Source organism: Canis lupus, chromosome 2, assembly GCF_003254725.2.
Source record: "Canis lupus dingo isolate Sandy chromosome 2, ASM325472v2, whole genome shotgun sequence".
NCBI lineage: Eukaryota > Metazoa > Chordata > Mammalia > Carnivora > Canidae > Canis > Canis lupus.
Window position 1 is genome coordinate 74,994,265 of NC_064244.1, and position 22,401 is coordinate 75,016,665.

The 22,401-nt window shown below is 54.9% G+C and overlaps 1 protein-coding gene and 1 long non-coding RNA gene across 8 annotated transcripts in view; one reads left to right on the forward strand and one right to left on the reverse strand.

Moving 5' to 3' along the window:
* Positions 1-22,401, reverse strand: part of EPHB2 (EPH receptor B2) — a 185,612-nt gene that overhangs the window by 35,637 nt on the left and 127,574 nt on the right. For all 7 annotated transcript variants that reach the window (XM_049105949.1, XM_049105948.1, XM_035713106.2 and 4 more), the window contains exons 4-5: positions 9,872-10,027; positions 8,211-8,546 (exon numbers count right to left, since the gene is read on the reverse strand). In XM_049105949.1, coding sequence (XP_048961906.1) covers positions 8,211-8,546; positions 9,872-10,027 — 492 coding nt within the window. The remainder of the gene's footprint in view (positions 1-8,210; positions 8,547-9,871; positions 10,028-22,401) is intronic.
* LOC112659978 (uncharacterized) lies at positions 18,989-22,383 on the forward strand. Its single transcript, XR_007408391.1, has 3 exons — positions 18,989-20,079; positions 20,373-20,550; positions 21,028-22,383. It is a non-coding gene; the product is annotated as an uncharacterized LOC112659978 (long non-coding RNA).

The following is a 22,401-nucleotide window of genomic DNA, read 5'->3' on the forward strand; positions in this document are numbered from 1 at the left end:
CCTGCCAGACAAGGATGCTGAACACCTTTGATCTTACCTGTGGCTGCTGAATGGGACCCAGTTCTAACCCAGGATCTGGACCAGGAAGGTGGCAAGATCTGGATCAGGTAGCCCAGGCTGCATATCTCACCCCTCAGTGCCTCAGTTTCTCCTCTCTAGGTTACATGAAAACCTGCATATAAAGTGCTTAGCACAGGACCAGGCAGAGTCAGGGTCCGGGGACATCTGCCATAGGTAGCTGTCCAGGCTGCTCAGAATCTTTTGAATCTTTTTAAGAGAAATTATTTATTTACTTTATGTAAACTCTCCACCCAATGTGGACTCGAACTCACAACTCCCGGATCAAGAGTCGCATGCCCTCCGACTGAGCCAGCTGGGCGTCCCTGGGGTGCTCAGACCCATAAGCAGCACCGTGAGTAGCTAAGGGCTACTACTTTGCTCAGCAAAGGCCCTTGAACGGTGGTGGTGATAGTGGTGGTGGAAGGGAAAAGATGTAGCACTCAGGGTTCAGATCCCAGCTCTCATGCCCTGGCGACCCTGTGACCTCAGGTGAGTTACTTTGTCTCTGGGCCCTGTTTCCTCACATGTAAAATGGGATGTTGCAGACACGACTTACTGCCTGCCCAAGTATCCATTCTTTCTTTCTCAAATTAACAAAATCTTGGTTCTTAGCTAGGCACATTATGCCCAAATAAAATACTACATTTTCCCAAACTCTCCGGTAGCTACCAGTGGCCATGCGACAGCACGATTGCCAATGAGGTATAAAGCCAATGTAATATCTGGGACTTCTAGGAAGTCTCTCTTAAAGGGAAGGGCCTTTTCACTCTCCTTCTTCCATCCTGCTGCCTGGGACATGGATGTCATGGCTGTAGCTCTCATAGCCACGTTGGCCCATAGGACCAGAAGCTGTGTGCCGGGGAGCCCGGATCCCTGACGATTCCACAGAGTTGCCTAAACTCCTATCTTCTGACATCCTTTACCTATTGGAAAAATAAGCTTTCATTTTGTCTAAGCCACTATGGTAGACTGGTTGTATTATTAATCACCTCCTTGTATCTACATTCTTTGCCCTAGAACTTGTGTAATACCACCCCCACCCCACTTTCGGGTTAGCCATGTGACTTGCTTCGGCCAATGGAATATTAGCAAACATGGCATCAGCAGAGGCATGAACAAGCCCTTGCACATATCCGTTGCTGTCTTGCTTCCCTGTGATTGCCACAGAACCTGCCCAGGCTGACCTGCTGGGGAAGAGATACGCAGAACAGAGCTGTCGCCCTACTGGTCCCAGCCCGGGACCATCTTGACAATCTGACATCTGTCAACTCCAAACATGCAATAGAGCCCCGAAAATATCCAAAGATCTACTGAGGGCAAACACATGCGTGTGTAACCCGCCCCAACCCCCCCAGGATCTACCCGGCCAATCTGGGGACTCGTGGGCTAGATCAATGCTTCTTACTTTAATGCTGCAGGTATTGTGGTCGATTGTCAAACAGCATTACTGTGGCAGCAGCTATCTGCTATTTTTCTTCCTGTTATATGCAGCCAAACTCAATCCTAACTGACACTCCAGGCCGGCAGTGCCTCCCCTGCAGAAAGCTTGGAGTGATCAAAGAGGCCGATACGTGCAGAGGGCTTGGGCTGGGGAGGGAAGTGCCCTCTCCCTCTCCCTCTGCCTTCCTTTCTCCAGGTCTGGGCCTCACCAGAGGCTCTCTCGGCCCATCTCCTTCTGATCCTCTTGGCCCCCAGGGAGAGAAGTAGGTGAGTACATGCTCATGCCAGTTCTAGAGACTGAGCCACTGTATGCCTGCCCCCCAGGAGGGCGGGAGGATCAGAGGAGAACACAACAGCAGAAGGGGCTTTGGAAAGTTGAAAGTCTTTGCATGAGAAAGCCATATGGAGCGGTGTCATGGACGGAGGCCGTGATACCTAGCCAGGGTGTTGGAGACTGGCTGGGCCACGACCTGCTGCATCATCTTGGACGGCAGCTCGGGAACCTCTCCGGGCCTCCTTTTTCCTTTCTATAAGAAAAGAGGTTTGCATTCCAGGGCCCCTGAGAATGCTGATGTGCTTTAATTTGGCTTACATCACCTTCTGCAATAGGCAGGATAATGGCCCCCAAAGATGTCCACATCCTAATCCCAGAATCTGTGAATATGTGACCTTACACGGCCAAAGGGGCTTTGCAGACGCGATTAAAGTTATGGTCCTTGAGATGGGGAGATTATCCTGGATTATCCAGGTAGACCCAATGTAATCTAGTGAGTCCTTAAAGGAGGAGAAGCTTTTCCAGCCAAAGAGTCAGAGAACCAGAGGGCTGGAGCGTGAGGAGGGCTTGACGCCCCATTGCAGCTTCTGAGATGCAGGAGCCACATGCAAGGACTGGAAAGAGGGCTCCACAGGCGAAAGGCAGCTGCCAGCTGCTAAGGACAGGGGTACCTCACTCCTATCATCCCATGGCACTAGTTCTGCCGACACCTGAACGAGCTAGGAAACGGATCATTCCTCGGAGCCATCAGAAAGGAACGCAGCCCTGCCAACAGCTTGATTTGGGCCTGCTGAGATCCAGACTAGTCCTCTGCCCTACAGAGCTGAGAGACAGGAGCTGTGGCTCGTTTGTGCCATTTTGTTATAGCAGCAATAGGAAACTAAGACACCTTCTGATCTCGTTTGAAGCCTCGCTGCCATAGCTTATCCACTCACTATGTGCTGGGTGCTCTGTCTACGTGATAGCTAATCCAGCCACCATCCAGCAAAGCTGGAGTGAGAGATCAATGCCCATCCTCGAGGCGAGGACCCTGAAGCTGGGAGGAGTGAAGCCTCCCATGCAGCCTGGTGCTGGATGAGGGCTGAGCCTTTTTGCCCACACGACCCACTAGGACATGACAACAGGGGAACTTCCTAACATGTCAATCTCCTGTTCAGGACGGGTGATGCCAAAGACTGCCTCTGCCAGCCGGGCCGTGGTGCACATGGGCCCAGGCACACAGCTCGCCCCACCTCTGCGGAAGGCTTGAGTCCGGCCAGTGCTGGGTCCCGAGCACGCAGTGATAGAACTATTCACGCTCTGCCACTGCCTGCCTGCTGATTGCAGACAAGTCGCTTGACCCTCAAAGCCTTACTTTCCTTACCTGTGAGACAGGATAATAACAGGACCCACCTCATTCCGTGTTGTGAAGACTCATCATCAAGGACTCGGGATGGTGTCTGGCACACAGTAAACACTTGATAAATGGGAGCCATTATTATGATTAGGGGCAACGTAGGACGATCCCCGCGTTTTGAATGCCTGGATGTACCGGGCGGCCTGGGAGGCACCTTGAGACATGAGCTCAAAGCCTCCCAGCGGTCCCGCGAGGAGGGGTGGTGACGCTCACGAGGAGATGCATTCAGACGTGGGGTTAGTGACTTGCCTAAGGCTATGTGCCAGTGAGCAGCCAGGCTTGATTCCAAGCCAGGTTCGTTTGCCAGATTCCCAAACCCAGACCCTTCCCACCCCCTTCTGGAACTGGGCAGAGGTGCGGCTGCCTGGAGCTTGCTCCGGGTGAGATCGTGTCCGGCGCGGCCCTGGAGGGTGGCCAAGAGGACTGGACGCAGCGCTGAGGTTGAGCCCCACGTTACTGAAATGCGGCACACACCCCAGGTCTGCACGGCTGTCTCTGCCTCGAGGTCTCGATCGCAGCTTCAACACCACCTCCCAGGAGAAGCTCTCTCCTGACGCCCGCCCCGAGGCTCGCCCTCCTTCCTCCCGTCCCCTATGCTGTCCTGTTTGTTTGTGTCGAGGACCACAGACTCCGGACAGCAGATCGAATCCTGGGTCTGCCCCTTGCCAGCTGAGTGAGCCTGGGCGTGTGCTTGAGCTCTTCCCACGCCTGTTTCCTCCTTCCTCAAGAGGGGATCTGCGGCCCAGCCTGGCCTCCCTTCTCCAGGGGGCCCTGGGAGGAGCATGAACACGGAGTGGAAAGGCGTTCTGGAATGGCGGAGTGTGGTTCGAAGGTGGCATGACGGCTTTATGAAGTCAGAAGACAGCTCTGGCCCCGATGAATGCCAAGGGAGTGTGAGCAAGGCCCAGTCACTTGCACAAAAGGAACATTTTTTCCTTTTAAGGCAACAAGCTAGATATTTATATATTGAATTTTAGGGTCTGATTAAAACCGACCACTGAATGCATTTGTCTGGAAATCAAGTCCCCAGCCTTGCTTTCCAGCCTATCATACTTCTCTACACCCCACCTCACTCCATGCTTCTCTGAGCCCTTCTGCAAATGTTCACCGAGCATTCGCTGTGGCGTGCCCCGCGCCAGGTGCCAGGAAAACCGCGGTAAGGAAAAGCAGACCTATTGTGTCCCACCACATGCTCATGGTGGGGCAGACAGACAGGGATGACATGATCGAAGACGTAAGGCTAAAACCTCAACCAGGGAGGCCTGCGAGGGCCATGGTGCTGAGGGGGTGTGACCAAGTCAGGAAGGTCAATAACGATGAGCAAAGGTCTGCAAGAAGGGTGAGGAGAAAAGCAACCCAGGTCAAGGGAACATGTGTGGAGACACCTCATGCTCAGGAGGAACAGAAAGAACTCTCCCTCCAGCCTGCCTCCTGCACTTCCTTCCCCTGGGACACCTTCCTCCCCGCAGGATTCCATCTGTGCTTCTTACAAGCTTCTCCATTCTCCAAAGCCAAGCTCAAGTGCCTCTTTTTCCAGGAAGCCTTCCATGATTTTCCCTTCTCCCATTCCCCAGGAGGAAATGATCTCTCCTACTGTGATCTCTCTCCCCTCCCCTACACCTCCTTGGGCCCTCATTCATGCCACCTTGTATGCAGATGACTGTCTGTGTCCATGTCGCTTTTTCCCAACCGGGGCATGAATCCTCAAGGGGAGGAACTCCAGTGTAGACTTGGCAATCCCATAGTTCTGGGTTTATTTAAATCCTAGTTGAGGCCACTTAGTCGTGGGGCTTTGCATAACTGGCTCCACCTCTCTGGGCCTGTGTTTCTTTATCTGGCAAAGGGGGATAATGTGGTGAGGGTGTGGGGTGGCTGCATGGTTCCCAGCTGGGCCCTGACCACCTGGGGAAGAGTCGGCTTATCAAGGGGCTTGAAACAAAGAAGGGAGGGAGAAAGAGTATTCATGATCCAGAAAGCCTCAGGGCTTTGAGGGTATACAGGGGCTTAGGCCTGAGTTTCCCAAATTTGCCCGGTGAGAAGAAACACTCGAGCCACTTGTTGAACATGCAGATTCCCAGGGCCTGCTCCTGGAATCCTGATTCCACAGGTCAGGGGTGGGGGCCCGGGAACCTGTGTTTTGGAGAACCTCTCATATAGTTCTGATGCACAATTTGGTGGAAAAATCGAGGCCCTGAGGGAGGCAGTGACTTTCATGAGTGTGATGGGTTGGATCGGTTTTCTCAGTTTTGCCTCCTGGAACAGGATTATGAACCCACACCCTTTGCCAAGTAGCTCTGCGGGGCTCATTTGCTGTGGGTGACTACGCCACAAGCAGAGGCATGTGTTTGTGTGGCATGGCTTGGCTCGGCCGCTTGTGCTCCCAGCATTCACCATGACATTAACAAGCCTGGGTGGCTGCTGGTCCAAGGGGAATGGGAGACATATGGAACAGACTGAATCCAACCCACATTCTGGAGTCCTGCCCAGCCCAGAGAGCCCTGCTGATGATTAGCTAAACCCTAGCTGCCCCACAGACTAGTGAGTGAGAAAATAAATAGTTACGGTTGCAAACTACTAAGTTCTGGGGTGGTTTTGTTATGCAGCATTATCGTAGCAATAGCTGACTGATACACGGAGGTCACACAGCAAATGAATGGCAACGTTGGGATTCAGACTTGGTCTGAATGCAAGCTTCTCACTGCTTCTGTCTTATGATCCTGAGGGCTCTCCCTGCATCTTCCTCTTTGGAAGCCCCTCACTTCCACTCTGTCCTATTTCTATTCTCTGGGAACTTCCAGCTCCAGACAGGAAGAATCCAGCTCAAGCAGCCTGACTCTACCCCTTGCTGCTAATAAGCTGAGGCTTCTTGAGTAGGCAGTTCCACCCTCAGGGCTCTCGAATGGGTGCAGAGGAGGTTCCTACAGCTGGGGGAAAGAAGGGGGAAAGAACTCCCATCGCTCCACCCCATGGAGCCTGGGCGGGGCAGAGGGAGGAGTAGGGAGCCCAGGCTCCCCCACCCCAGGGCCTTGTCAAGTTGGAGGCCTCGTAATCTGTTAGGTGTCTCTGCCAACCGCTGTTGGCTTTTGAGAGTTCTCTCAGATTGCTTGCCTTGATTCAACTCCATCCAGACCCCAATCTGAGTGGGGCTGAAATGCACCCATGACCCTGTAAGAACTGCAGACACATGCTCACAAATATGCCCTCTCAACCGCAGCAATACCACAAACATTCACAAACAAAACCACACTCTTTCTCATGCACGAACACACAGATAGGCAGGGCCACATTCAGACATACATACTCGTGCTCAAACACACCCTGTTCCAAGCCCCTCAGATTCAGACACACCCATGCTCATGAATGCATGTATAAATAAGAAGCCACATGGCCACAGAACATGCGATCACAATCATAAACACATGGTCACCCAAGCACATACAGTGAGTGACACACCCACACCACACATCCTCACAAATACACTCGCTCACACGCACCGTCAGACCCTTAGTCAAACTCAAGTTTCCTTGGCCATACCCTGGATTGTGCCCAAGCACAAGAATCTTTTAGACCTAGTAGATTCCTTCCCTTTCCTGCTCTGTGACTCGACTTCTCTGAGCATCATCGGTAAAATGGGGACATGGATGCCTTCTACTCCAGGTGGCCCGGGGCATGCAGTGAGGTCATATATAGACAGTACCCCTCAACTGGGTGGAGCTGGCTGACCCTTCTCCTTCCATGTCCTCGTTCATGCTCTTCCTCATTCTCAAAAGAGATCTCTTTGTATCGCTCCTTTAAACGTCTTATTAGTCCTTTAAGCTGCAGGTCAAATCCTGCATCCTACAGGAAGCCTTCCCGGACTTCCATCTCTGGATCCCCTGAGAAGTTATTGTGTGGACCCCGCTGGACATCTGAAAGATAAGGTGGGTAGCCCATTCACCTTCTCTCCTGGAGCCTGGCCTCCCTTGTCTCTTCCTTGGACAGGGCCCAGACCCCGCTTGCAGCAGAGCTTGGCAAGAGTTGTTGAGTGCATAACTGAGGGGCACACTCAGAATTTTCAATCCACAGGTACCATGAGGTCCTTGAAATCTCACATGGCCCTTGGTTGGGGGGATGAGGCTGGGAAATGTCTCTTGGACCTGGCCATATGGAAGTCACCGGTGACCCAGGGCACAGTGGTCTTGGTGGAGAGATGGGGCCAGAACCTCAGTGGAGTGGATTGAAGAGGAAATGGTGGTAGTAGTGAGACTGCACTGTTTGGCAACATTTTTGCCATGAAGGAAGCAAGGCAGGAGATGGAGGGTGACATGGGGGTCCCAGAAAGGATTATGAAAGGTGAGCTGAGGGAGAAAAGTTTGCTGGAGCTGGACTGGAGTGGGCTGAAGGTGCCTGTGGAAACTGCTAGATATCTACTGGCTGTCTCCTTACCGCCTGCTGTGAGAGGTTTTGGTTAGGCTGGGAGGGATCACATCTGCCAGCCTCCTTTGTGGCTTGGCAAGGCCACATGACCAGGTTTTCTTCCAGGGGAGTGTGCACAGAAGTGATGAGTGCCAGTCCAGCTTCCCTGGGTCCTCTCTCTCCCACCCTCCCTGCAGATGGACATCCTGTGCCTCAGCTCCCACCACGCACGCAGGCGGGGAGCACGGGGCGGGGTGGGGGGGCGTTGACACAAACGTAAGAACCTGGACCTCCGCATCTCTAAGTGGATCCGCTCTACCCACGAATCTGCATTGCTGACCCCTGGACTCTTCCATGAGACAGGCCTGAAATTCTGTGTTCTTTTAACCACTGAACACTGAGCCTTTTTGTTCCAGCAGCTTCACGCTTACCTTCAACAACACACGTTCACCACGCGACAGCAATTGTTATGAACACCACAGCACCGGAGAGGGAGCGCTTACTCTCCCGGGTGAGTTCAGGCTTGGGAAGGTGGGAGCCAGTCCATGGGGGGTGTGTGTGTGTCTCCGACCAGGGCTGGCAGGATACCCTGCCTGCCCCCCACCCCTCCTGCCCCGACCTGGAGCATGCATTCGAAGTGCTCACCTGCCTGGTTGGTGGTGATGTTCACGGAGGCGAACTGAGGCGAGAAGGGGCTCTGGTCGGTGACGCCATTGACGGCCTGGATCTCGAAGGTGTACTGGGTGTGAGCCAGCAGGTCGCTGATGTAAATGCGCGGCTCAGTCAGGCCCAGCTGGCGGGGCGCGTACTGCACGTTGTCCCCACAGCGGGTGCAGGCGCCCCGGCCCGAGCCGCAGCTCTTGCAGATGATGTTGTAGACCAGGTCCTCGCGGCCCCCTGAATCGCGGGGCGGGGTCCACTCCAGCATGAGGGATGTCTCGTTGACACTGGAGATCACCGCCTGGGGCGCGGAGGGGATGGCTGAGGGTGGGGAGAGGTGTCGGTCAGAGGGGGCTGCGGAGGTTCATTCCCAAGAGACGGCTCTCTGCCCACTGCCCTGGCGCCAGCCCAGGCCCCCAAAGGCTTCCTTCAACTCCTTTCTCCCCTCCATCCACCTGAGAGATGCTTCTAGAATAGAACTCTCATATTGCCGCATATCGGTTTAGCCCTTTCTCCCTGGACTCCAGCCTCCTCGGTGTGTGTTACTAGGGCGAGTCTTTGTGTGTTGGAGACTATAGCCACCCGATTTCTCTTTTCCCTTCCTCTTTCTAAAAGAAACCAATTTTATTCAGGGTGGCAATATGTCCAGCTAGGAGACTAATTTCCCAGCCTCCTGTGCTGAAGGGCTGGCCACTGATATGCTGTAGAAGTTGCTGGCCAACACTTTTTCTTTAAAGGAGACAGCTGGGGGTGCCTGGGTGGCTCAGTGGTTGAGCGTCTGCCTTTGGCTCAGATTGTGATCCCAGAGTCCTGGAATCGAGTCCCACATGAGGCTCCCCACGGGGAGCCTGCTTCCTCCTCTGCCTGTGTCTCTGTCTCTGTGTCTCTCGTGAGTATATAAATAAACTCTTAAAAAAAAAAAAGAGGAGACAGCTGTAAAATGTCCTTCTGTCCCTTCCCTTCTCCTCTGCCTAGAATGTGTGTGATGGCTGGAGCTTCAGCAGCAATGCTGGACTGTGAAGTGACCCGAAGGCTAGGAACTGCACGCTGAGAATGGCAGAGCAGAGTGAGCCAGCCAGGTCCCAGAGAACTTCCTGGGTTTGCCTATCTTTGGGGTTCTGCTGTGTGAGAGAGTCCGTCAGTCCTGTGGTGTAAGCCCCTGGGGTCAGCTCTCTGTTGCTGGCAGCTGGATTCCGTTCTTGCCTGATACAGGGGTTGTAAGATGGCCCTCCCAGCCACTGCTTTCTTAGAGAACCTTGGCCTGAGATTCAGGCGGCCGCTGCCAGGTTAGAACACTGGGCATCGTTGCTGTCACAGACACCACCTGTGTTGGTTCTGTTTCTGCCAAGCCTCCCATTCACCGTCCCTTTGTGAATCGAGACCTTCACTTTATCCTCCATGTGACTAGCGGGAGGAGGTAAGGAGCCAGATGCCAGCTCCACGGTAGCTGCCTGCTGGCAGCACAACTACCCCAGGATGGTTCTTTTCCAACCAGTTTTTCATTTCCCCTCCCACCAGGTAATTGGCTGCTCCCCACTCAGGAAGGGCTGGCTGGAGCCAGGCCGCTGCCCAACCCTTGCTCTGAGCTTTCTGCAGGGGGCCTGGGGACCCGGTGAGGCATCGCTCTGCAGGGGCCCCAAGCGTACTTGTACAGGGCATGTCCAGGGGGTCCAGGTCTGCTCTGTAGTAGCCGTTGCGGCAGACACAGTTGGTCGCCCCTTCTGAGGTGGTCCGGCTGTTGATGGGGCAGTGCGTGCAGGCCTCGTCCCCTTGGTTGGCCTTGAAGGTTCCAGACGGGCACCCTGGTACAGGAGACAAAGAGAGTCGCTGGGGAAACCGGATGAGGTTACAGAGGTTTCAGAGGCCACAAAGCATGGGAAGACCTTGTAGTCTCCTGGAGAGGCCACACAGCATCACGCAGGGGCCATGGAGAGCCACTGTTGGGAAACCCATCTCCTAAGGCTCTTGGGGATCTCTAGGTTCCAACATGGCAGTCCTCTCTGCCCAGAAGGATCCAGGCTACCTGGTTTCTCATCTCTGAAGCTATCTATGGGCTCACCTGGGGCCCCTAGCAATCCCTCTTCACCGTTTCCAGGTTGGCTGTGCCACAGCTTCTAGGCTCAATCCTGACTTGTTTTGCAAACTCCGAAGGGGTCTGGGGCCAGACCTATATGGCCCAGTCTCACTCACTAATGGCTGGCCGAGCCCTGATTCTTATAACTAGGTTCCTGGCTTCCAGATGATTGAGATGATGACAGTAGACAAGTCCTAGCACAGTGCAGGCCATGCAGAAAGGCAATGTAGTAGAGCAGAAAAGAACACTGTCTTTGGAAGTAGTTAGACCTGGGTTTGAGTCCCAGCTTGGCCTTTTACTGGCTGTATGGCCATAGAAAAATGGCTTAATCATTCCTGAGACTCAGTTTCCCTATTTGTAAAATTATGATTCTGAGACTCATTTCTGAAGGCCACCGGGGGAATTTGGTATAGTGTGTAAGGCACGGGGCAGGAGGCGTGCACAGCACAGGTGCTCGATGAATTGAGCTGTTATTGTAGTAGGTGCTGGATCATTTTATTTCACCAAAGGGAGCCTGCAGTACCAGGGACAGCCTGAGCAGGGAAGTGCTTGCACTTGATGGGCAATCAGCAACCTGGCATCTTCCAAGGGTATTGGCCTTCTTCCCTGTGCTGGGGTGGGGGGGACGCTCAGGATTCGGGTTCAGGCCCTGCAGCTCAGGGCTTAGGTTCTACAAGCAATGACCCTCCTGTGTGGACCTGCGTGCAAATCCACCCTACCCTAGGCCTGGGCTGGGCATCGGAAGGCCTGGGGTCCAGGCCCTGCCCCTTTCCTGCCTCCCTTTCTTCTTCTGCTTACTGGGGTTCATAATCCCAGCTCTGCTGTGGAGCCTGGGGAGGGGGAGATCATGCCAGGGGTAAGTGAGAAGGTGGACCGGGAAGAGCTTTGCAACAGGTAGGTTCGCCCCTGGGGTAAAAGGTGGCTAAACAGGACAGGGGAGCTCACCTGGATCACATCCCATGCCTGTGTGTCGTGGGACCGTCGGCAAGCAACCCCACCCCTCAGAGCATCCTTCTCCTCACATGTAAATGGCCAACATACATTTCCCAAAATCATTTTTCTAGCCCCAGTCTTCAAATTTATCCTCCAAGTTAAAATCTTAGGCAACTGCCCTCCCCTAAACCCCTCAACCAGCTCGAGCCTCAGAGATCCCATCCTCCTTGATGCTTACATTACTGGAGTTCAGAAAGATCTGCTCCCTGGTCATAATTATTCATCAAGGGGACCCCTGTCATGCTCTTGGCTCCCTCAGGGTGGGAGCCGTGTCTGATTCACAGCTCCGTCCCCTGTGCCTAGCACAGAACCCAGCACCCAGCACATGCTCCATTCATACTTCTTGAAGTTGCCTTCCAAAGTGGGAAGAGCTTAGGCTTTGGGGATCATGGGATTAGAAGGGCAGGGAAGAATGGTGGTTAGTGTGCAGGCTGCTTGGCAAATGCCCGCTCTACCTCGGGCCGGTCACTAAAGCTATTTCCTTATCTGCAAAATGGGGACAATTGTATCTACCTCCTATAATTATGGTGAGGATGACATTGATTAAATTTAGGTAAAAATGCCTGGAATAATTCCTGGCATTATTGAACTGTATCTGGTTTAAATACCAATCTGCTGGGTGACCTCAGACAAGTAGTTCAACCTCTCTGAGCTCAAGTTTTCTCATTGGTATGAGAGCATCTACCCCAAAAAGTGGCCACGAGGACTCCATGCGATGGACAGTGTCTGGCATAGGGGAGGCGGGGGGTTGTCATTACAGTCTCGGGGCTTGCTGGATAAAACAAGTACTCGGTATATACACCATGGACAATTCCCCCTGGGTTGCTAGAAGGCAGCGCCCTCCCCCTGGGGCCCGAGTTTGCCTGTCTTTTGGAGAGGGCTTTCAGGAGGTGGCAGCCAGCTAACAAACAAGCGGGCTGATGCCACCCTGACCAGGCCCTGCGGGGACCTCAAAGAGCCAGTTCCAGCCTAGTCCTTAAAGAACTGATCAGGCAAGAGCAAAGTCAGGACTTTGATATCACCACCCAGGTCATCGTGACACCACTCGTGTCATCCAAGGAGGATGACAATGAGTGCTCTGGGGAGTTATTAGCACTTCCACTGTACAGATGGGGAAACCAGGACTTCAGAGGGTGAATATGAAACAGCCAACATTTATGGAGTTCTTATGAAATGCTGGCAGCGTGCTAAGGACTTAACCCATAGCAAGTCATCCAGCCCCTACCCAGCCCTCTGATGGAGGGAGTGTTATGACTCCCATTTTCAGATGGGGGCAGGAAGGCACAGAGTCGAAGTAATTTGCCAGGATGTGAGCTTACAGTGGCAGAGCCGAGACTCCATCTCAGGTGGTCTGACTCTAGGGGCTCCCCTAACCACACATGACAGTGCTCCGTGAGTGCTGGACAGGGATTGGCAGCTCCTGTTCTGGGCACCTGCCCAGGGCTCTCGCCACTTTGCTGCACTGGTTTCGGGGTCGCTCTTGCCCTCTCTCTTCTCATTTTCCTCTCAGGCACCAAACTTTTGCTGCAGGCTGGATGAAGAGACAGCCCTGCCATGTTGAGACACTCAGGCTGCAGCTCTGGCTCTAGTTAAGCAGATGACCTCTCTGAGCCTCGGTTTGCTCCCTTGTAGAATGGGGGCACCGGGCTCCTGTGGGGATCTAGGATCATCCTTACAGATGCTGAAAGGCTTTGGTCCCAAGATCAGGACCCTCCCGGCTCCCATTCAGGAAAGAGCCTGCCCTGCTTAGCACACCCCTTCCATCTGCTGGCAATTCCCTGGGTCGGGCTGGTGGGTCCCCCTCCATCTGGGCCACCTTCCTGGCTGCATTCTCTTGTCACTGTGTCCTAGCCCCATCTCAGACTCCCCAGGCTGCCTCCTCCAGAAGCCTTCCCTCATTCGGTGTGCTGCCCGGCCACCCCTCCCTCCTCCCACTGGGCATCTGGGGCTGCTGTATCTATCAGAACCATGCTTCACAAAACCTGCTCTTTTGTCTTCGAAGGTGACATCACCCTCCACCCAGTCACTGGGAACCCTGGATGCCTCCTCCCTACCCTCTTCCCCCGCAGCCAATCACCAGGTCTTCCCCACCCCAGCAGTGCCCCATCCCGGCTCTTCTCTGCTGCCGTCCTTCCCCTGCGAGCATCCAGAAAGCTCTTCCTACCTACACCTTAGCCTTTCATGGCCGCCTGGCCTCCTCCTGCCCATCCTCCACGGCCAGCTTTCTAAAGTCCAAACCTTTCTGTGTCACTTAAAAACCCACAATGGCACACAATGGAATATTATTCAGCCATAAAAAGGAATAAAGTGCAGATATATGCTACAGCATGGATGAACCTTGACAACATTATGTTTATAAAAGAAGCCTGACACAAAAGGCTATATAGCATACGCTTCCATTTATAGAAAAGTGTCCAGAATAGCCATCTATAGAGACACAAGTAGATTAGTGGTTGCCAAGGACTGGAGAGCGCAGAGAACGGGGAGTGACTGCTAATGGGTAATAGGATTTCTTTCTGAGGTGATGGACATGTTCTAGAATTGACTGCGGTGATGGTCGCACAATGCTGTGCATACACTAAAAATCACTGAATTGTACAACATAAATAGCTGAATTCTATGGTATGCGAATTATGTCACCATAAAATTGCTGTGAAAAATATCCACAATAGCTCCCCAAACTCCTCAGGGCCCCCAGAACCGCAGGGCTGGCACCTGCCCATCTCTCCGTGCCTGCCACCCCAAGCCTCGTGCCTGCTGCTCCGCATGGTCAACCACATATGGTGCCTGCCCCAGGCCCACCTCCACATCTCTGGCCTCTGTCCACCCCGCCCTCACTCCCTGCCACTGCCTCCCATTGTCATCAAACTCCTCTTAAAGAGACTTGGTGCAGGTACCACCTCTTCCAGGAAGCCTTCCCTAAGCCACCATTCGGAGTCGAGGTGCCCATTTTAATTACTCACTCAGGAATCTGTAAGCGCCTGGCTGGACTGGAAATTCCCAGCAAGATTCCCGGGTACCCAGTGGGTGGTGGAGGGATGAAGTGATTAGCTGGAAGAGTACCCAGATCAACCACCTTATCTGACATTTGAGGAAACGGAGGCCCGGAGAGGAGCTGACACACATGGCTCTTTGGCAGCAGAGGCAGATTCTGATCGCAGGCGTAGTGTGTGACTGTGGGGTGTGAGGGGCCTCAGCTCCGGTCAGCCCCTCTTCGCCCACAGAGAGATCTGGAACAGCTGCCTGCCCCCAGTACCCTGTGCCCTGGGGGCCACGCTACTCTTAGTTTCTCAGCTGGGAAAACATCCAGTCCTGCCAACGTCCAGATTTCATGCACAGAACTGGGAAATGAAGAGATTTGGCAGCTGTCCCTCTGATAGGCGCCCTCTCTGAGCCTCAGTCCCCTCCTCTGGAAAAGGGGCTGATGACACCTGTAAGGTGTGGGTACACTCAGAGTCTCTGAGTGGGTCTCCCTGCCCCACTTTGGCCCCCCTCAATCCCCTCTAGTCCTGGAGAGACCATTAGAATGAATGAGACCCACCACACCCCGTTTATTTTAAGCTCACCCGTGGCTCCCCATGGCCCTGAGAGCCACCCTACACCCAGTCCTGGCCCGGAAGCCCGCCAGGCTGGCTCTGTGGTCTTCCTGACGCTTCTGGAAGACATTGGCAAGAGCGCTGTCCCTGCCTCCCGTGGCTGATCTTCTTCCTCCTTCAGGCCTCCGCTTAAATTCACTTCCTGGAGAGGCTTCCCTGACCACCCCGGCCAGAGGGATCCTCTCACGACACTGTCTCCTCTCCGTGTCCCTCACTGGCCCTTGTCATAAGTGGTAATTATATTAGAAGCCAGCCTATAAACTTGCATGTTGTTTTTTCCCTGCCTTGGAAGTGCCTGCAAAGGGGAAGAGGAACGAGGTTTGTGGCTCTCAATGGGTCTCTAACTCCTGGCAGAGTGGTGGGAGCAGAGCAGATGCTCAGGGCACATATCTGTCCCATGAACGAATATGCCCCTTACAAGGTGTCCTGAGAAAACACGCGGCCAGGGAATGCCACCTTCGTGCCACCATTACCTGCGTGGCTGCTCAGATCCCGCTCCACTTCTCGGCTTCTCTCCCCGTGGGTCATCCCAGGGGCCCGTCCACTACTGTGACAACCCATCCTGCTGTTTTCAGACTGGAAGTCCCAAGTCCCAGGAATGCCCTCAGTCTCTGGTAACCCTATGGCACACTTCTCTGGCCCCACCTGTCACCTCTTTCACCTGCTTGCAGTTCCCTAGATGCCCTGGCTACACACACACACACACACACACACACACACACACACACAGGTCCCTTTGCCTGAATGCCCCTCTCCCCTTCAACCTTTCCCCTGGGACGGGGGTCTGACGCCTCTGGGAGGCCCATCTCCACTTTCTACAGCAGACACCTTAGACCTCCACTCAGGACACCAGACACACGCTCTGAGCAGTGACGTGCTAACATGGCTGTCTGGGGCGGGGAGGGGGACAGCCCTGATTTGTTGTATTTGCCGACTTCTGTGGCGTAAAGGCTCCCACGAGGGCAAATTTCAAGGTACCAATCTCACATAACTGAACATTGAGTAGGGAAGAAATGTGCATCGTTGGCTCTTATAAGCCAAGCAGACACCTGCTCCATCCTACTATGGACCTAACCCACTGGTTGGTGAACCCTGGTTGGGGTAGGGGCTGGGTCTTTAGTCTCTACATCCCTAGCACCTAATGCAAGGTGTGGTGCATAGTAGGTGCAGAATGAAGGCAGGTCTATCTCCCCGAGCGGACAGTGAGGGGCTCAAGGGTCGGATCGGCTGATAGGCACCCAGAATACACAGCAAGTACCATATAAATGTCAGCTATTATTACTCATCCAGTATGCAAGGACAATCATAATTCCTTTATGATTTTCCATTTATCATGTGCTTTCCGGGTGCCGAGCTCAGTGCAGGTGATTCCCATGGATTCTGTCCTGAAATCTATGTGACTACCCATGGAGGTGGTACCATTATCACCGCACCCCCCCCCCCCATTTTACAGATGAGGAAGCTGAGGCCTGGAGGGGGCAAGATGCTGTGTCAAGGTCACACAGCTACTAAATGACAGAGCTGAGGCTTGACTCCAGGTCTTTGTGATTCCAAAGACCTCTTGCCCAGGTATTCCTGGATGTAGAGATTATCAGGTGGCTTGAATGTCAGTACTGGAGACCATTTGTCAGGCCTAAGAGGGGACAGGGCTTGCTGGGCCACTCAGCAAGACAGAGGCAATGCCTGACCCCCAAACACAGGACTGGAGACCAAAGCAGCCAGCCAGGACCCGCCTTCTGCTGATGCCCAGAGCCCTTGGCCAGGCAACTAGAGGCAGGGATGGCAGCAGGCTGGGAGAGGGAGGGAGGATTATGGGGAAACAGATTTTCTCCCCACCTGCCCCCTGGGCTCCGGGGATAGGTGATAATTGACCGAGTGAGCCCTGAGTCAGGCCGAGGCAGGGCTCCATCTGGACCTGGCACGGCGGGGCCGCTAATTGGCACTGGGTGATCCTCGCAGCCTCCCTGGCAGCCCTGCTGCTCTGCTCCTCACTCTCTTCCCAGAGACTCTGGTTTAATCCCCAGACCACTGATGGCACAGCGGGGTCAAATGCTCAGTCAGGCCCAGTGTGCCAAGCCTTGGGGGTGAGGAAGGAGCTTCTCTGCCTTCCTGGGGGTCCTGTGGAGCAGAGGGCTCTGTCTGGACAGAGGCGGGCTCACCGTCTAGCTCCTGGGAACCTGGGCAGGAGGTCTGATGAAAGTAGAGCGTGGAGCTGGCTGCCAGGGCTGAATCCCAGGCCTGCCCCTTGGTAACAGCATGACCAGGGGCAAGGTCCCTGGCTCTCCGTTCCCTTGGCTGTGTAATGGGGACAGTACATTTGTACTGTCTATTTGGTGGGAAGATCACATGAGTTAATCTAGAGAAAACACGTACAGCAGTGCCTGCCTGGTTCACACTGAGCAGGACACAGGTGTCTGCTGTCCTATTTCCATTCATTCTTGGACCACCACCTCGCTATGTGCTAAGCCCTGTGGATACGGAGACAAAGATGTGGACCCTGCCCTCAGGAGCGTGGGTCCAGCTGGAGAGATGTTGAGTTATGAGTTTACTCAATAGGCATGTGGGAAGGCCCTATCCCGTGTCAGGCACTGTGACATTAGACAAAGGCCCAGACCCCGCCATGACTGAGCAGGGGGCTGGGACCATGACTGAGCAGGGGGCTGGGACATCTTCCTGCAACCGGGCCTGACTGCTGGCCACTGTGAGCAGAGAGGGAGTGGGCTCCAGGCTCAGCAGTGCCAGGTTCAACGGCAGCTGGCTCACTTTCCTGCCCTGGGATCTCCAGGATGTTTTGGCTTTGGGCTGGGGGGAGGAGTTTGGGCGGATGGAGAGTCCGGGGCCCAGGGAGGGAGGCTGGGCTTGGCTGCCCCGGTAGCTCCCTGCCCTCCTTGCTCCGTGAGCCCGGGGCCACTTCCTGCCCACTCCGGCCATGGCTGGGACCATTGCTATGGCCTCTGTCACCTGTGGGACTCTGGCCACGGACAGGCTCGGGCACTCAACCCTGGGTCCCACATTCTCCTTAAATTGTGGATAAACTGATTTGCATATTTTCAGGGCCTTGTGCCTTGAGGATGTCTGAGCTGGGCCTGTGGTACTCCTGTGGTGCAGCGAGAGGAGTCTGGGAGTCTTCCTCATGCAAAGTGGCTTTTGCAATTTTGCATGCCTCCCGCTTTTGCTGCTGAGGTTAAACCAGTGGAGTCAGTGGCCCTGGTCAGAGCTGGGAAGGGTGCCTGGTCCCCTGGGCCATGGGCACAGCCACGCTGGAAGCAGGTGGCAAGCTTCTGGGCTAGAAGGAGCTTCGGAACACTGTGTACCTGCCATGAGCCTGCGGGGTGCTGGGCCAGCAGCTTCCCTCGCTCATAACCTCATTCAGTTCTCACCGTCTCCCTGTGTAGTAGGTGGTGGTGTCTCCATTTTAGGGACGAGGAAACCGGCTCATAGAGCAGAATGCCGTGTCCAAAGTCACTCAGAGCCTGTGCGCCCACAGTCCATGTTCCTTCTAGCTCCTGCCTCCGAGGCCCTCAGTGTTCTAGCTTGACAAAGAGTGTCCCACCCTGCCTTTCTACCTCTTTCCCTCTCCTTCCCTGAGAAGGCCTCCCCTGCCCACCCAGCCTGGCCAGGTCAAGTCCAAGGAGTGCCTCAGGCTCATTCCCCTGCTGTGGTAGCTCCTCCTGGGACCACCCAGGGGATGTCAGTCATCCCGACACCCCCCCTCACCTCCCCCACATGCCCAGGCTACCCCTGCCCGCCCCTGCCGGGTCCCACGCTCTATGGATCCTCGCCAGCAGCTGGCAGGACTACAGAAGTCAGAAGGCAGCAGCAGGAACTGTGTTAACACGTCTCCTCTTTGCCTGAGGGGGGATCCCAGGGCCTCCCAAAGCCGGTCTCCACGCTGGCCATCTGTGGTGTCCCTCCTCTGCTCAAGACAAGACCCTTCAATGGCTCCCTTGTGCCTGTGGCAAGCCCAGCCTGCTCTGGCCTCCCCTCTATGGCCCACCTTGCCAGCACCTCTTAAGCACCTGCCAGCTCTTAGCACCTCCCAGCTGCACCCTGGGCCCCGGTCTCAGTAGACTGCATCCAGCTCCCCCACCAGCTGTGTTCCATCTCCCCACTCCGGGCCTTTGCTCGGCAGTTCCGTCTGCCCTGGTCAGCGCCAGCCTGGCTAACTCCTCTAGATCCTTCCAACCTTGGCTCCACCCAAATCACCTTCTGACCTTCCCCTAGGATGCCACCCCCTACCTGGTTTGGGGCCTCTTGCCTGTGCTCCCGAAGCATCGGCACTTTGCCTCTATTGCTGCATGATTATGTGGCTCTAAGTGTCTACCTCCTGCACTTGGCTGTAAGCCTGGTGCCAGCAGGAACCGTAATGTCTGGAACCTCCCAGACCCAGGGGCTGAGATGTGATGGCCAGGAGGCCTCAGGAAGTGTGTGTGTGTGTGTTGACTGACTGCTTGAGGCTCAGAAATACGGAATCTTATGCTGAAGGTCACTCAGCTAGTGTATGGACTGGAGACTTTGTTCTAGGCCTCTGAGTCCCCCAGACCACGTCGGAGCCCCCAGAGCTCCTCCCTGTGCCCCCAGTAATGGGGTCTCAAGCCATCCCACCTTCATCCTTCTTGGTACCTGGCTTATACCTGTCTCTACCTCCCACCTTTCCACTTGCTCAAGTATGAGCACCATGAGGCAGCTACCATGCCTGCCCTGCTCACTGCCTGCCACAGAGCCTAAATGATGGGCTACAAGGGGGCTGTAGGTGCCTCAGCCCCCAGGCCAGAGTAACCAGAACTTTCATAACCATTGGGTCTTTTGAGGTCTACCCTCTAGTTGTATATGTGTGTGTGTGTGTGTGTAGCAGGGGTGGAACTCACAGTATCTTGTGGATCCAGACCCTGAACCCCACAACCTGCGAAGGCAGGTTTCAGGCCCGGTGCGTCCAGCCTCTGGATCCTATGCTAGGCCCTGGTCCCGCTCTGGCCTGCCTCCCTTCGTGCCATCCCCACGCAGGGGCTGAGAGCTCCCGCACGCCCCGCAGGCAGCCCCATTCCTCCAATTTCCTCCCAATTAATCAAGCTCTGAACTTTTTAATTATCTGCCTGCAGGGTGACTCCCCACTCTGGTGAAGCAATTAAGGACATTTTCAAGTGCTGAGTGGCTGCCGGCAGGCAGCTTTGACCAGGCCCTGATGGAGGAGGTGAGTGGAGGAGCGGCTGGTGACAGGAGGGGTGGACAGGAATGCCCTTGGGCCGTGGGGCTGCTGGGAGGCTGTCCCAGGGTCCTGGCCAGGGCCATTCCGGGAATCTGGGCTCACACTGTCCAGGGCCACCCCCCATGTTTGTTCAACGGCCGGGTCTCCGTAGCTAGACTCTGGTTTCACGGATCCCAGACAGTGACTACGTGCCAGGCACTGGGTCAGATGCTTTACAATCTCACTGAATCCTCACCTTGACCCCAGGAGTAGCAAATAGAATTATCTCTGTTTTCCAGGGGAGGAAACAGAGGTTCAATAACATTAGGCCGTTTCAGAGATGCAGCTGGGATTTGAAGGCAGCTCTGAGTTCACAACCACTTCATCTACTGTCTCTGGGAGATTGGCGTGGCCTGTCGGAGTGCCCCGGGTCCCTGAGGAAGGGGACTGGGTCAGGGGAAGACTCTGGAGATGAACGTGAGCTTGAGATATGCTGAAGAACACGGGCTCTCCATGTGTGGGGTGGCTGGTGGCGAAGGGTGCCGCAGGCGGAGGGGACAGCCTGCGCACAGGCGCATGGTGTGTGTGTGTGGGAGCTACAGATAGTTCAGGGTCACTGAGGCATGAAGTTCAAGGCTGGCAGAGGTGGGAGATGAGGCTGGGGAGGCCCGCGGGGTCGGGTCACTGGAAGTCAGGAGAACCTTCACCATCTTCTGGTCCAAGCTCCTCATTTTCTGACCAGAGAATACACAACCCAGAGAGCAACGGTGGCTTGCCTAAAGTCACACAGCCAGTTAGTGGCTGATGGAGACTGGGCTCCAGCCCAGGAATCCTGATACCAGACCGGGGAAGCTCGAGAGGCCGAGGTGTGGTGGCTGTCAAATCACTGCGGTAGCCTCCCGACTGGTTTCCTGGCTCTCACCCTTGCCCTCTTACCTCCCGACTTGCCTCTAGCTGCAATCTGTTCTCAACAAATCAGCCAGAGAGGGATCCTGCGGAACAGGAATCAGCTGTGTGTCGCTCTTCTGCTCAAAGGTCTTCAACAGTTCCCACCTCAAAGTAAAACCCAATAGCCTATAAAGCCCCCTTTACCTCCCTGGTTAAATTTATCCATGATATTTTATCTTTTGTGGTGTAACTGTATCCCCCTCACCTCTCTGAACTCACCTCCTACTGCTTTCCCTCTCGTCTACTGCACTCCAGCTACCCGGACCCCCTGGCTCTCCTGGAGCACATTAGGCCTCCTCTCACCTCAGGGCCTTTGCACGTGCTACTTCTGCTGCTTGGTTCAAGTCCTAGCTCGGCTACTTCTTCATTATGTCCCTCTCTGAGCCTCACATCCCTCTTCTATAATTGGGTTAATGCTGTACACCCCACCTCCCTCTCCAGGCTAACAGGATCCCGATGACAAAGCAGGCAACAGACGAAGCCCTCCCTCCAGCTCTAGGCGATCCCTGCAAGAGGGCTCGTAAAGGTCCTCACTGCGTCCTTGAGAAAACAGGCCCTTTGATGAGCAGTGGGCTCTGGGCCCCCAGACCTTAAGCTGGATCGACACGCTGGAGCCTCCCAGCCTGCAATCCTCGGGACTTACAGATGCTGGAAAAGCAAGTGTTAAATAATAATCACGATGTGCCGGAGGGGAAGCCGGATGTGTTGGAAAGCTTGACACATCTGGCAGGGCCAGGCCCAAGTCCCCCGGCACATCTGGCTGCTGTATTGACAGGTGGTGCAGTGGGTCACTGAGGAAGGGCCTGGCGGGCCCAGTCCTGGTGCCACAAGCTGGGGGAGGGATTTGGGGGATGATGGCCGGATGTAGCCCGGGAGCATCTCCAACGCTGCCCACGGGCCATAGCCCTCCTGCGGGTCACCTCTGGGCCGTCCACTGTCCCTCGGTGTCTGTGCTCTAAGAGGCCACCTTGGGACCCAGAACCTGGTCTGCCAGATTCCCAAACCCCTGCAACATTGTGTCAGCGCCAGCCACCCCTGCGGGGGCTTGGAGAGTCAGGAAAGCCTCCCTCCCTTCTCCAGCTGGGGGGTGGGGTGGGATGGATTTTCGGGGTCACTTCATGTCGCACTTCCCTTTCTATGAGATCCAGAAATGTGGTCATAGCTCCACCTGAGGGAGCCCCCTGGGCTGAGGCTGGCCTCCCCCCTCCTCCCACCTGCCCTAAGAAAGCCATGGTCATTAATAAAGGACACAATTAGCTGTCAGCGGAGAACATGTCTGGAATTTCTTACCTGCTCTGTGTGCTCGGTTAAGGCAACAAAGCCCGGGACCCCCCAGGGAAGCAGCTACCACACACCTTTCAGGGGCCCCTGCGCCTGGGC